General features: G+C 40.3%; 1 protein-coding gene across 3 annotated transcripts in view; it reads right to left on the bottom strand.

The window, feature by feature from the left end:
- Nucleotides 1-2,222: 2,222 nt before the first annotated feature.
- Nucleotides 2,223-14,967, bottom strand: part of tmem63c (transmembrane protein 63C) — a 30,294-nt gene continuing 17,549 nt past the window's right edge. For all 3 annotated transcript variants that reach the window (XM_039786781.1, XM_039786783.1, XM_039786782.1), the window contains 18 exons: nt 14,413-14,555; nt 12,231-12,282; nt 12,021-12,129; nt 11,362-11,435; nt 11,155-11,235; nt 10,954-11,074; nt 10,636-10,769; nt 10,358-10,480; nt 9,074-9,227; nt 8,872-8,978; nt 8,146-8,232; nt 7,962-8,027; nt 7,688-7,850; nt 7,474-7,579; nt 6,490-6,657; nt 6,279-6,391; nt 6,123-6,197; nt 2,223-5,754 (listed from right to left, as the gene is read on the bottom strand). In XM_039786781.1, coding sequence (XP_039642715.1) covers nt 5,524-5,754; nt 6,123-6,197; nt 6,279-6,391; nt 6,490-6,657; nt 7,474-7,579; nt 7,688-7,850; nt 7,962-8,027; nt 8,146-8,232; nt 8,872-8,978; nt 9,074-9,227; nt 10,358-10,480; nt 10,636-10,769; nt 10,954-11,074; nt 11,155-11,235; nt 11,362-11,435; nt 12,021-12,129; nt 12,231-12,282; nt 14,413-14,555 — 2,107 coding nt within the window. In that variant the 3' untranslated portion in view covers nt 2,223-5,523. The remainder of the gene's footprint in view (nt 5,755-6,122; nt 6,198-6,278; nt 6,392-6,489; nt 6,658-7,473; nt 7,580-7,687; nt 7,851-7,961; nt 8,028-8,145; nt 8,233-8,871; nt 8,979-9,073; nt 9,228-10,357; nt 10,481-10,635; nt 10,770-10,953; nt 11,075-11,154; nt 11,236-11,361; nt 11,436-12,020; nt 12,130-12,230; nt 12,283-14,412; nt 14,556-14,967) is intronic.

The raw sequence follows: 14,967 nt of genomic DNA, 5'->3' as shown, positions 1-14,967 counted from the left end.
AGCAGATGCACATATACTGAGAGGTTTATGCCTTGACGCAGAGGTCCAGGGTTTGAATCCGACCTTTGACAATTTCCTGCATGTCTTCCCCCTCCCTCTCTCCCCTTTCACAACTAGCTGTCCTGTCAAAAATTAAAGGTGGAAAAGCCCAAAAAAATAATCTTTAAAAAAAAGGCACTGTAATTTCCCAAAACAGCTTGGCACTGTAATTTATAGCAAACATTACTCAAACCAGAGTAAATGTCAGGACTATTTTCAACTGCGGATTAATACACATTTGGAGTGACACAGCTTGTCCACACAGGAGGCGTTTCAACTGCGTTTTTCAGTTGTCCGTCTCGTGCAAGTCTGAGGGAACATACAGTTCTTTTTTAATGTTTGCAGCCGCCAACAAAGACTTCGAATGGCATTTGTTTAGGCTTACATTTCTATGCTTCAAGTCAATGTGTAACTATGTATTGTGTATTGAGTTCTGTGTGCTGTCAAGACGCGGATAACTTACAGTCAATAATGTGCCATTTTATGTAACCAAGGAGGACACGGAGGATTAAAAAAACATGATGGACTCTTCAGAAGAGGTAATTATCTTCACTCGATTTTTAGTAATGACAACTAATGTAAACTTGATTTGGTTTAAGGCAACGGGTTTCCACGCAAATTTCTAGTAATGTCAACTAATTTGGTATAACGGTGTATATGGACCCTTGTTTCCAAGGTCAAGGATGAACTTTTTATCTCAACTTTTAAGCCAACATGGACAGAAAGTCTTGTTTGAAAAATAATGGACATTTGAAATTTAAAACTGTGCAAAATCCATCTGCTGAGGAAGATTGTGAGATGGGATCCAGAGTTCTTGCATGGCTACTAAATGGATGTTGTAATATTGTTTTGTCAACTGCTATTTCCAAGGTCAAGGATTGACTTTCTTATATACTTTTGTTGAAAGAGTATGATATATTCTAGGGGAGATACAAAGTTCAAAATTATTAACAAAATTTGTCTACTTTGAGCTCATATATTATGTAAATACTAAACAACACCAACTTATTAAGCAGCATTTGCATGCTGAAACAAACCCATACGGAAGTGAAAATATGTTTGCTGCAGGAGGCAGAGACATTTACTATTCTAAGCATCTGGGCAGGAGAAAGGCCACGAGCCAAGCACCCAGAGGAATTCACCTTTCACTGAGAAGCATGCTCAGTTGCCACGGGTGACAGGGGAAATGTCATGGACTTCTTTCTTCTTTCGTAACTCTTAGCAATGAAGAAGCACTGTATATAATGGCAGACATGTTATGATGTTTTCTTACAAACCCTGCAGAAAAATGACATCCATCCAGTCAGTGTGAGATGTTTCTCTGAAAAAAAACTTAGTAGTGCACCACTCTGCTGGAACAACAACTACCATTGCCACTTTGGTGCTACCACTTTCCACTGTGGTTTGGATAAAAGCAGATGCTCATACAATTAATTGCCCCATCCACCCTCAGATGTGGCTTCAGGGACCAATGAGACCTGTAGTATGTACAGGCTTGTCCTGAGGCTAGTTTGTATGCAGACACACTGCTTCAGACACTAAGCTAACATGCACCTGCATTTATTAGCTGCCTCTCCCCAGCTCGGTTAAATCTGGTCTGTGATTATTTTTGGAGAGACGGTTTGATCAAGGGAATTACTGTCATTAGTAGTGCACTTTGTCAGACTTTAAAGGAATAGTCATAGACATTTTGGGAAACATGCTTATTTTCTTTATTGTAGAGTTAGAAGGTTTCTGGTTTTTATACTAATTAAAAAAGCCAGATATGTGTTAATTAGTGAGCTTTAGAGATGCTGATAGGCAAATGTCATTACCTTTGGAGAGCCAGGCTAGCCAGTCTAGTCTTCCAGTCTTTATGCTAATCTAAGCTAACTGGTTGCATGTGGTAGGTTCATATTTAACATAGGCTACAGATGGTGGTACCAATCTTCTCATCTAACTTTTGGCAAGAAAGCATATTAATCAACATATTTTCCCAAATTTTAACTATTCCTTTCAATGGTCTAACATTAGTCACCAGTATTGTATGCAATATACTTATTCACATTTCCTGAAGGCATACTGTGCACATTCACTCTTGCACTACTACTAACCACATGAAGTGTGACTCACTGCCTCTCAAAAACACTTCATCATAGACCACAGTAGAAGAGAGCAATAAGGAGTTCATGGCACAAGATGAGTGGATTGAGCTGAATTAATTTTAATTTCAGATCACAGCACTTCACTTTTGACAGATGAAAACTCGTTAGTCTGACAGAGATAAATCTCAAATGCAGTCTGTCCTTAAACCTCAACCTTCTTGGAGATATAACAACCCACATTTACAGCAGGCTCACATACTGCATGAAATAAAGTACTTATGATACACACATTTTATAAACAAGAGCAAAAACCGGTGGACATGTGGAAAGCTAATTTACTTCTAAATAGACCTCGGATGGCCAACCCGACAGTATATGAACAGACTTGACAGGATACAATAAAACTAGTTAAACATGAAAACGGACAATCCCTCCTTGCATGGTCATTAGAGCTAAGAATACCCTAATACGTTTTATTATATTTTTCAAAGGAAAGTATGTTTAATGATCTGTGTAACAAGCTTCTGCGAGAGAAACCCACAGGACATGTTGATAGTTCAGAGACAGAAATTTTGAGATGCGCTTTGATGTTTTTTTTCCAAATACATTTTACTTCCTGATTCTCTGCACCAACCACTTCGTTCTCTCTCTGCTGTCGGTTTACATCTGTTTTATACAGCATTAAAAACTACAGTTAGATTCCTTGCAAAATGGAGCTAATATATATAATTTTATGGAATACAAATTATAATACATTTTAAAGTACAGCTGAAAAAAAATCGTATCACAGGCCTATGATTTTCAATGATTAAACTATAACAAACCCTCTCATACAGAACACAAAATGAACTAAAACAACAGGACTGAACAACAATAAGCTTTACAGCTGTTCTGAGAGAAGATCTACTGAACTAATCAACAACAGTGCGGTCACGGTTAATCAAATATGTTAGAATTAAAATGGCCTATAGAGAAATCATATACAAGGGAAAGATGCTTTATCCTCTACAGAGAGCTTGGTCATACTTATTGGATAATCTGTATGATCAAAGAATACAACAGCTTAGAAGCACAAATATATTAATTGATATTAACAACTAGGCACCAACAAAGACACGATACAAAACATCTTTAAAAAAGCGATGGAACTGCTGTGATGTAGAGACACACAGTAAGTTAGCTTAGTGTTGACCTGGACAGTTCTTGACCTTAAAAAAAAAAAGAAAAACGTACTTGCTTGTTCCGGGACTTTTGATCCCATCATATGGTCTTCATCTGCAGATGAACTTTGTTCAGTTGTTTGAGCTGTAGACAATCATTTAGTTTACTCTTAAAAGCTCTATAAAAGGCAAGTAAGTGGACTTTGATTGAGTTGTTTTCTCATCATAGTCAAGAATTAACTTTAAAGCATGGAGAAAATTCCTAAACATGCAGAGAAGAGTGGAAAGTTTAAACAGCTGCAATTCCATGACATCTGAACAAACTAATCTGCAGATGAAGGCCATGTTATATGGTCGAAAGCTCCAGAAAATGGAGGTAAGTGGACCTTGTGTGAAGATTGTCAATATTTTAGTGGAATGAGCCTACTGCTTGTTTGTTGACTAACTACCAATTGACTGTTGAATGAAAAGCACTACTCTGGGTTGTTTTTGTGTTTGTTGTTGTTCTGTTTTCATCTCTTTGATGTTTCTCCGCTTTATAGTTTTCAGTCCATGCAGCATATTTTAGGTCATGCTGGATTGTCACACGAAAGGGAGTGTTTGTTCAAGGCACAGCAAGAGACATAAATAACAAACTGCAATCAGTTAACCATTCAGTTTCATGAGAAGAAAAAAACTTTCATCCCTCCACAAAAAAAAAAACTTAAAAATAATCCCAAAATACAAAACTTGCAAACATACAGACTGACGGTAAAACAATGAGATTAGCACGTGTGAAACCTGATCTTATGGCTAAGGATGGAAATGCATACCTCATTTATACAACATAGTCAACATGCAGTGGAGTGTCACACAGAATAGGCTAATGCAACTGAAATCATGGTACAGTCTGGTAGTTCCTGAATATTACTGTTTGTATTTGGGACATAAATAAAACATTTTTTTATCATTTTATTTTCATCACAGAACTGTGACCAACACTAAACAAATACCAAGAAACGATTTTGAGCCATTATGGTAACGCATTATTATTATTTAATATAATGGCCTTAGTAGTAACACAGTATGTCACATAATTAAAAATTTAAATTCCTCAAGAGATTTCGATATTGTTTTCTTGCAATGAGAGAAAGTAGACTATGGCATACGTATTTTCAAAATGTTCTACAATTTGGGATATAAAGGTATTTGCATTCATGCCGAGAGTTAAATGAGAAGATCATATCTGAGAGTGGTATCGATCTTCTCATCTAACTCTCAGCAAGAAAGCAAACTAGCATACGCCAAATGTTGAACTATACCTATAAAATAAATAAATAAAAATCGAGTAGGATCACATACACAGTCAAAACAGCATAATGACGGAATACTTTGATTAAGATGGGACAGCTCTGCAAATCCTTAACCAATCTCCAGTAGCCAAAGCCCCAAACCCAAAGCACAATATCAATGACACCAGAAATTCTGTAGCAAAAATAGCAACCTTAAATTGATAATAGTTACAATAAGCTTCAGGTACAGTCAAGCTGCTTGCGCCTTCTTAGAGAGAGTGTACATATATTACAGTACATGTCTGAGTTACATTCGGCCCTGCTCCGTCTGTCTGCTCTCTCACTGCAGATGGCTTCACAACTAGCTGCCCTCACCCTCAGTCTCCCTAAGCTCTGTCGCTGAGGAACCAGATATCACCCGTGCCCAGACCACTCTGTCAGTCTGCCGGGGCAAGCCTGCTCACACCACCCACACTGATGGGAACTTTCACCTCCACTCATGTTCAAGTGGCACAGGATGGACAGACTATCTCTGATAGCAGCCCAAAAGGAAATTCCGCCCCAGTCACTTTCATTACTTTTAACCTTTTTAACTTGCAAATGAAGCCATAGAAGAAGCTGGAATCCCTTTCACGGAGCATCCAATAGTTTACTAAACTAACTAAAATAATTTGTACATTTAGGGATGTATCTTCTGTAGAGATTGATGTATTTTGTCCGTGAGACAGGTTCAGGAGATGTTTTGGCAAACTGCTGTCTATATATTTATAGTGATGTTTACATGGATCCTGCTCCTGTATTCTTTCCTCTAAGGGTTGTTCATCCTTTCTAACAAGCCAAGTCTGGTCTCAGGGTCTGAGGCAGCTAAGTTGGAATCTGAGGTTTGACGCGAAAATGGGGCATTGTGGCATTTAGCAATCTGTGTTCCCCAGGTGAAGGACACGTAGAATCAGCATGGGGGATTTGGTGTTACTGGAAGCCCACATGGCTGTCCATGAGCGGGCTGGAGCAGTAGGGGTCTGGGGGGTCTTGGAGCTCAGTCTCATAGGTCTGGGCGTGGCCTTCCTCACACTCCTCTTCTTCCTCTGGGCCGTGGCTTGTACTCTGGGAGCTGGCCATGGCGCCGTAGCTGTGGTGGGCAGGGGAGGGCATGGGAGTCAAAGCCAGCTCTGGTTCCAGCAGCACGGACGCCACAAACAGCTGGGGGAGGAAGATCAGATATAGTTAATGATGGTGTCACACAGTAAATCATTCAATTCATGGGGAGTAAATGAGATGAAAGTATATTTTAAATTTGGGTTTGTTTGCCCACCCTACACTTAAGATGTAAATACTTGCACCAAGTTAACATCTGAACAAATGAATAACTGAGTTTTCAAACCCTGAATCCAGTTAAATGGCAAACATTCTAAATCCAGTTTTTGGAGAGAATATAACCTATATGCTTTGAAGGATCATGTATTAAATCATGTATTATAAATCACAGTATTTAGGTCAAAAATAATATGATCCTGGAAGATATGTTTAATGGTATACGTTCAGGCTAATAAGAGAAAAAAGTACTGTACACTGGAGGCAGTGGTGGATGTTACAGTACTACTGTCTCCATCAGTGAACGTCCCCTCTGCTGGCTGATCAGACATCTGAAAAGAAGAAAATGCATACCATTCATTCGATATTTGTGTGTCTTCAGCTGAACTTAGTCGTGTGAGTTATGAGCTGACCTGGTAGCTCGTTGACTTGTCTGGTTGCTTCCTAAGGCACAAGCGGAAGAGGGAAAAGGCAATACAGGAGATCAGGGACACTAAGGTGAAGAGGGTGATGGGATGCACTGGACCTATGACAGTAAGGGGAGATTACAAGAAATGACATGGTCACACTCTTAATACAATGACAGTTACAGAAATTGTAACAGGATAGAAAGTGATAAAGTACCTAATCTGAGCATAGAGAAGAAGAGCAGCCAGAACATGCAGAGGATGGGAGCCAGGATGACCTGGCTGATGGCTGCTCTGTGGATCCGCTGGCTGAGTTTGGTGGGAACGTATGCATAGTAGATGTTGTATCGGTCAACCATGTGCTTCAGGATCACATAGAGCAGACCTAGAGGGGCAGGGAAAACACATTATACATCTAAAACACTACAGCATTCTGTGGAAAATTGACAGCAGTGTTGTTGATTAAAGGCGAAAAGTTAAAAAACCTGGTATGGTCCTTTAACATCATAGTGATATTTTCTTCTATCCAACCTCCCAACCTCCACCAAACCCCACACATAAGGCTTTAGGGCCTCAAACACTGAATATATGAAGCTCAATGCAAAGTGTATTGCAATGTGAAATCAATTATTGTGACATGGCTACAGTGTAACCTGACTGAAAAAACAAAAATATGGCTTAAAAACAAGCATTTTCCGTTTATTTTTTAAATGAATATTTTGCTGTTCAGGTTTGGCAGTTATCCTGTGTTGCTTCTTTGTGGTTCCACACAATAAGGTCTTACTCGACCAATGAGATTATCTGCCTCAGCTCTGCCTTTACAAAAATGTCAATTTGCAGAAAACAGCACAGGTAAAATACACAGAACAGCAGGGTAGTAAGTATGAAAGGGCCTGTTCGGACTGAGGATTTGACTACAGAAGTAAATAGAAGCTTGGTGAGCTCTGGGCAGAGACAGGAGCAGAGTGGGCGTCTGGCTCACAACTCACTGTGTCTGGGTGTCTGGGACTACAGCAGCAAATTCACACAGTCTGCATCAGACTGGCAGGCAGTGGAGGAGAGTGAGGTTACAGTGTGAGGGGAGACGACACATACACACAAAGCTAAGAGGGAAGGTGATGGGATTGCGAAGAAAGACAGAAGGTGGAAAAGAAGGAAGAGGTACATGAGGATAAAGGAGGGTAACCTATATGTTGCTCACCAAAGGGTGTAATGATGGGACATGTGATGCTGTAGGTCATGCTGACTGCAAAGATACACATGGTCCACGCATACTCCAGGCCAAACTGGAACTCATAGGCCTGGCTCTGCAGGTGAAAACACAAACACAGTAAGAGTGTTGCATCTTAAAACATAGCACAATCTAATGTACCTGACATGAAAACACTGAGATAAGCATGAAAGGCTCAGCTGACCCGTTTGACATGAATGCGCTCAGCCTGGGACTTGGCAAAGCAGAGGCGGACGGCATACACCGTCAGTGCTGGGATACGAAGCAGCTCCATAGATGTGCCAATCAGACTGGATGTAATCACATAGTTTACAAAGAATGCACCGTTGTCGGGAAGAAACACACACCTGTACCCAGAAAACAGTGAAGCCTGAGTGTGTGGCTGCCAACAAATTGTCTTTTTAGGAGTCATAATACTCACATAATACATTTTATTTCAACAAGAAGAAGAATCTTACTGGAATTTGACCTCCTTCTCATCCAGGAAGTTGACATCGAAGAGCCATGTGAAGAACAGGTCCAGACTACAGAAAGAATCAAATAAAAGCCAAACAATTACAAAGTAAAATCAAAAGAATTGCGTAAAAATATAAGCAAAATGTACATGTTTATTTTGTGTCTTCAGATGTGTTATAAGTGTACCTGGACAGACCAAGTGAGGGCAGGATGATGACCATGAAAACCAGCAGGAAAAAACACTTGTGCATCGTTACTTGGTTCTCACCAGATCTGAGACATTAAATGAATAACATGGGATTGTAAGAACATTATTATGCACTGCATATTTAGTTATAAAACATATATACGCAGTACCCTTCAGCATAATTAATTCATAATGTGAAACAATGTAATGTAAAGTCAGCTGACTCTACATTTAAAAGACAGTTAGGTTCATTAGCACAAACTACGCTTTTCACTCCAGTAAACAGTTCATTTGCATTTGGTCCTTCGCACATCACGCCTGCACAACATGTTTGCGGGGGTGCTTATGTACAGAAAGGGTGTTTGTAGGTGCTGCGTGAGGTTGTCTCCTTATGCACAGTTGTTCTGCTCCTGCTCCTGCTCGTCACCATGTGCCGTTCCCCTGTGCATGGTGACTATTGTGCATATCATTATCCTCACATGGAGATCTCTATGACAACCTGCCCAGAATAACAGTGCAGGGACAGTGACAGAGAGAGGGAGGGAGAGAGTAAAAAGAGCAACAGGGTGCAAGAGAAAAAAATAATTGAGATGAGAAAAAAAGAAATGCTGAGAGTTGAGAGGAAGACAGACAGCTACACATGAAGGGTCCATTTAAAGAAGCAAAGGAAAGGCATTTCCATTTCAGAGGAGAGAGGAGAGTGGTTGTCGATGGCTGGTGAGTACCTGGTCCAGTGGGACTCAAAGAAGGCTGAGTAATAGACGATAAAGGGCAGCAGCACCGAAAACGCCCACAGCAGGAGGGTTGGGAAGAACTGGGTAATGACAGGGCTCTGGATTGGACAGCAAAATTATGAATTAATGAAACTGAAGAGGATTCAAATGTAGCATTAAAGTCACACAGTTCAACTCGATATAAAACTCTGACCCGCAGACTGTCCACAGGCTTTGTGACGTTGAACTTGTCCATCGTGTTGACGATGATGGCAGGAGTGGTGAGGAAGAAGAGCAACAGGAAGAGGAGGATGTTGAGGAGGACGCATTGCAACCACCAGCGAGATCCGCAAACTGACAGGTTTTCCCTGGTGACGGGAGAAATAATGAGCCTCAATTCACAATCATCCAGCATGACAGACAGCCTATTTAACACTCTACTCTCCCCTGACACTCCTGTACTGTATGTATTGACATAAGCCTGAAATAGCCAAGCTCAGTCGCCTCTTGTATGTGAGTTGGTGAGCATGTTTCCACTGCACTGGACTGGAGAGGGGGTTGGGAACAGCACACTTCAACGCTCAGTTTTAATGAAGGAACAAAAGTACCTGCTCCAGTTATCTAGTTAGTGCAGAAAACACATCAACACACAAACACACTGCAGCCAATCAGGCATGAAGCATAAACAGTGAGCGCTACAATCTCTTTGGTTAATATCCCATACATATGCATTACTCACTTGTTACATAATCTCACTGGGACTGCTGCATTTGCTCTAAAGATAAGAAACATGCATTATAGCTAACCCAATCATGGATAGAGAAGAGGGAGAGAGGTTTTTAAATGGTGTTGAAATCTGCTAAAACACATTGATGCATCTTAAATGTTGCTGTTAGCTATTTTGATGTTCTTAAAGAAGAGCCCAGAGCTCAATGAAAATATTGTAGAAATGCGAATGCATTTACTCTAAAAAAGATGTACCTTCTTGTCTAAATAAATAGACTCTTTGAGGTCCATCATTACAACCTAATGTTGCATTGACAAACAAAATTACAGCCTACACAACTTTGGTTTAAAGTCTAGCCAAGATCCAGTGCTTTCTAGGATACCAAATATGTCAGTGTTAATTAAAGGGGAATGTGTCTGAATGATGCATAAGACATGTAAAAGTGGATAATAAACTCAAAATATGTGTCCAAGTTGGGTTGCTTCGGTTTCCTCCCACAGTCCAAAGACATGCAGCAGGTTAGGTTAATAAATTGCTTGTACTGTAGTTGTAAATGTGAGTGTGAATGATTGTCTGTCAGTGTACCAATGCATGCTGGGATTGGTTACAGCTCCCTGCAACCATGCACAGGATAAGTATAATAGATAGATGGATATCTCCCTTGTTTTAAGTGCTAGAAAAAGTAGTATGATGTTGTCAGTGTGGAAAATGTTGACTTTGAGGCTAACCAAGGGGAAATAAGGTTTAAGTTCCACTAATGTCAGTACTGACCAGATGATGTCACTGGGAGCAGGTGCGTAGCTGACCCCCCATTTATGCGACTGCACCACAGTGGTGATGCTGGACTGCTGAGGGCTGCGACGGCAGCGCACACAACCGTAGTCCTTCACAATGCTGGAAAACAAAACAAGTGTTCTGCATCAGTACTCAGTAATGCCCACTTTTATGCCACTTCATACATTTTATGGCTGCTCCCTGCTGTGACAGGGTTTACGTGATGAGAGGACCTGACAGACATAAACCACAATGTCATGCTGTTGTTTACTCACACAGCAGTCATCCTCTCATCACGAAAAGTCACAAAGGCGATGCCGAGCCTCTTCATGGAAATGCGGTTCTTCTCGGCATTAAACTCGTCTGTCCGCTTTTCTTCTAACTCGCTGTAGTACTGTTCTGCATCCACCTGCAGAAAAAAGTTAGAGCACAAATTACTAACTGCATCTTTCACACTCAGAGATCCCCATATTTACAGTGGCAGGATATAGCTTGTTGCTGCATGCACCTACTTCTGGATTGCAGTGCCATCCAGTGGTAACATACTTTTTGTGCAGCACCTACTAATCCCAGTTATGCTGATAAAAAAGTACCTTTTCAAAGCCACAGATGTCGCAGCAGAATATCTGAGCACACGGATGGGTCTTGATCATGATCTTCCCCTCCTTTTGGGCCTTTGTGGCAAAGTACAGCCTGCCTTTCATTGCCTTGCGTCTGCAAAACACAGCATCCTCAGACAACAGCCTCACACTGATTCCAAACTGTGTTGCTCCAATCTGTAGCAGCTACTGTACCTCTCTAAATCCAGTCTCATCAGATTGTGGACATCAAAGCAGAAACGGATATCAGTGACAGTACAGCTGGGGTAGGCCTCACTAGTGAATGGAGCAAAAAGAGGTAATCGTAATGAAGACAATGAGATTGTGCAAGGGCTTCCTTGTGACATGAATCAAACATCATTTAACTTGACTTAACAATGAAAAAGAGAAGAAAACATGTACTGGAAGTGTTTGGTGATGAGTCCTGGGTCAGAGATCTCTCTTGGTATGGAGGTAATCATCAGTGTCCTGGCTACCTGCAACACATAGAGAAGTAGCTTTGATAAACTGCAACAACAACAAAAAAATCACCATCTTATCATGCTAAAGTGGACAGTCTATATGGATGGCAATGCCGGCCTCTCGGTTCACCACTTTGGTTCAGACAGAAATATCTCAACAACTACATGAACAAATGTGGTGCACATATCCATTGTTCCCAGAGGATGTATCCTAATGACTTTGGTGATCCTCTGACTTTTCCCCTAGCGCCACCAGCAGGTTGACATTTGTGGTCCAGAGTGAAATACAACTTTACAACTACTGGATGGATTGCCATGAAATATGGAACACACATTTATGTTCCCCTCAGGATGAATTGTAATTACTTTGGTGATCTATTAACTTTTCATCCAACAAAACAATCATAATCTAGTTCATGAGCGAACTATCAAGACATTCCCACCAGCGTCAGCTATACTTTGTGTTTAGCCCAAATCAGCATGCTAAAACACTGAAAAAGAGAAAGTGACTTATTAAGATGAGATTTTATAGGATATTGTTTGCAGTGTCAAAATGGCCAGGCCTTGATGTTTAAACCGTATGATTTGATGGTGACAGACCTTCTCATCTTCTCCGTACTCCAGCCGTATCAAGTGGTGAGCCATACACAGCAACGTGACGATGAAGTAGACCAGAGCCAAGATGCTGTGGAGCCACAGAAAGCTGTCCCTATGAGGCACAAAAGCTCTGTTGTAGTTTGAACAAATATAGAAGTCCAGTTTTTCATGGTTCTGTGCTATTTCATGAGATTTAATGTCATTCAGACTTACTTTGCGCTAACATTAGCCAGTGTTGTTCTTCCAAAGTTTTCAGGACTGTCTCCTGTCGAAATAATGAAATATGACAGAGAGGGAGACATTTTAATTTTCTAATGATTTAAAGGAAACCCCTCCTCTTTTGTCTGGAGGCTACAATGAAGCAATGTCACTATTCAGAGAAAATGTGTTCCATCCAATTTAATGACATCTCTCTCATCTCAATGAAATTTTCACACAAAATTCAAACATTGCAGTAATGCCTAACTCTGCTGTTTTAATTTGGGCACCCTTTGTTTGCTGTTACCATGGCAGTCTGTCATTGGGTGGTGGTTTATTTAATGACTAGGGTGACACACTGGTTCATAAGATGACAGCCAGCTGTAATAAAAAAGTTTCTGTGGACAGCACAGCTCCTCGTAGACCCCATAATGGCTCCTGCCTTCATCCTGTTATGGAATTGCTTACTCAACGCTTCCTACAAAATAAGCACACAACTGCCAAAAGGCATTTCTGCTGTACCCTAACAACTAATTTTCTGCACCATCCCACCCCTGACACCTACATGTGTATGTTAAGAGGAAATGAAGCACTTTCTATTCCTATAATTCTAGGCTTGATGAATTGCCACTTGTATGCTAGCAACTCCCATTACTGTAGATAAAATGCAGCCTTTGTGTAAATGTACACTGTGAACCCAGATTTAGCTGTGATTAAACTTTCTAGTGGTCACTACTTATTCTTTCACGTTTTGTTAAAAACCATATTCATTACTAAATCACATTAGTTGTTTGTAATAATCAGCTTAAGTATGCAGTGTAAAGATCATATTAAGCAGAGATAACTAAGGATGTTAAGTTTCTGGCGCGGGGTCATTTAAACGTTTCTGCGCTGAAGTGATGCAAAGGCTCATGGGAAAAAAATATACATTCTGAACGGTTTCTCTCCTTTTTTATTTTAACCTTTATTTATCCAGGTAAGTCGATTGAGAACATATTCTCATTTGCAACAACGACCTGTCACATTCACACAGTTACACATTCATACCTGGAAGCTGCCCAGTACAACCACAGTCGGGCAGTGAAATGATACTAAGAAACATATACACAGGGTAGAAGTAGCTCTTTTTACTGAGTGAACCTTTCTATGCATTACAATCCAATGAGAGAGTGCAATGTCTTATGTGTATTGTTAAATTTTCTTATATGTTGTATACATTGTTCTTCAAACTAAGCGGTCACAAAGGCAAAACAATATTTAAAGTATGTGAACACATATCTTTAATAGTGAGAAGTTGCCTGATGTTTTTTTGCATGTTTAAAGCTATAGTGCGTAGTTTCTGGTGTCCCCACGAGGAATTTGAAGTAATGACAACAACACTGTCAGCTACAAGCCTTTCGTGATTGTGCACCATGACTTGAATGAAATGTTCATTAATTAAAAAAAAGTTACGCACTAAAGCTTTAACTTAACATGCTTATTTTAGACAACATGACTCCGGAAAAAATGAATTTTTGTTTACTAATGATTTTTTGTAATGACTACTAATGTAAACTTGATTTGTCTACTGCATCAACTTACTGTTGTGTGTTAATACTGTACAACTTGACCTGTTAAGTTTCACCTCGTGTAAAAACTTAGACAGTTTAAGGCAATGGGTTTCCACGCAAATTTCTAGTAAAGTCAACTAATTTGGGATAACAGGGTATATAAATAGTAGTAGTTTCACTTCATAATGTTATTTTATGGCTCATTTTAGTTTAAAATTAACTTTTGAGTTGATTTCATCTTTGATCTAATTTGATTTATGCAATATACTGTACTTTTTTAAGATAATTTTTTGGTCTTTTTCTGCCTTTAATTGATAGGACAGCTAGGTGAGAAAGGGGAGAGAGAGGAGGAAGACATGCAGGAAATCGTCACTAGTCGGATTCGAACCCTGGACCTTTGCGTCGAGGCATAAGCCTCTCAGTATATGTCCACTACTTCGGCTTTTTTTAAACTCAGCCTTACCAGCTTTACCAGTTTTAAGCTAAAGTTTCGGTGCATTTAACCAATAAATCCTTTGGTGTGTAGGTGTGTGTAATTGTCTCTGTGTGGCCTGCGAGATGCCCCATGTGCCTCCCCTATGGTAAAGGATATCCCTTGGCTTTTCAAACAGTCGGCCAGCTAGACCATCATCTGCAGACAAAAATACCCAGGAGGTTCCCGGAAAAGTTGACCGGCAGGATTACGGCCAAAGACAGCAGGCAAACCACTGTCATGAGCACGATGATGTGGCGCTGGAAGGACAGGTATGTGACGGCGTCAATCCCGCATTTGCTACGTATCTCCTCATCCCTGAGGAAATAGAGAGAGGGGAAACATTCAGAATCCCTTAATCCCATATCCAAGAGATCCCAAACTCTGTATGCTACATGGCAAAAAGGTGTTGCAAATTGTTTCTTCAGGTGTCAATAATGGAATTTCCACACAATATACATGTGATGATAATCGGAGCTGTGCAATCTCAACCTAGGACATGTATGCAGGTCTGTCTATTTGCAGGACAAATGGGCCTACATCTTATATCTCATCATGATTAAAACTATGGCACCACTACTTTGGTGCCAGAAGCTGTGGTTACCAGGCGGGAGGTTCAGGAAAGCCAGTGTCATAAAAATAGAACAAAAACAAAAACATAAAGAATAAAAAAGAAGAAAAGAGGGGCACGCTAGTCACATGAAGGCCCACACATTGCGAACTCTCAGGG

Source organism: Perca fluviatilis, chromosome 20 (genome assembly GCF_010015445.1).
Source record: "Perca fluviatilis chromosome 20, GENO_Pfluv_1.0, whole genome shotgun sequence".
Classification (NCBI taxonomy): Eukaryota; Metazoa; Chordata; class Actinopteri; order Perciformes; family Percidae; genus Perca; species Perca fluviatilis.
Note: the sequence above shows the minus strand (reverse complement) of the source record. Positions and strands in the feature narration are given on the sequence as shown.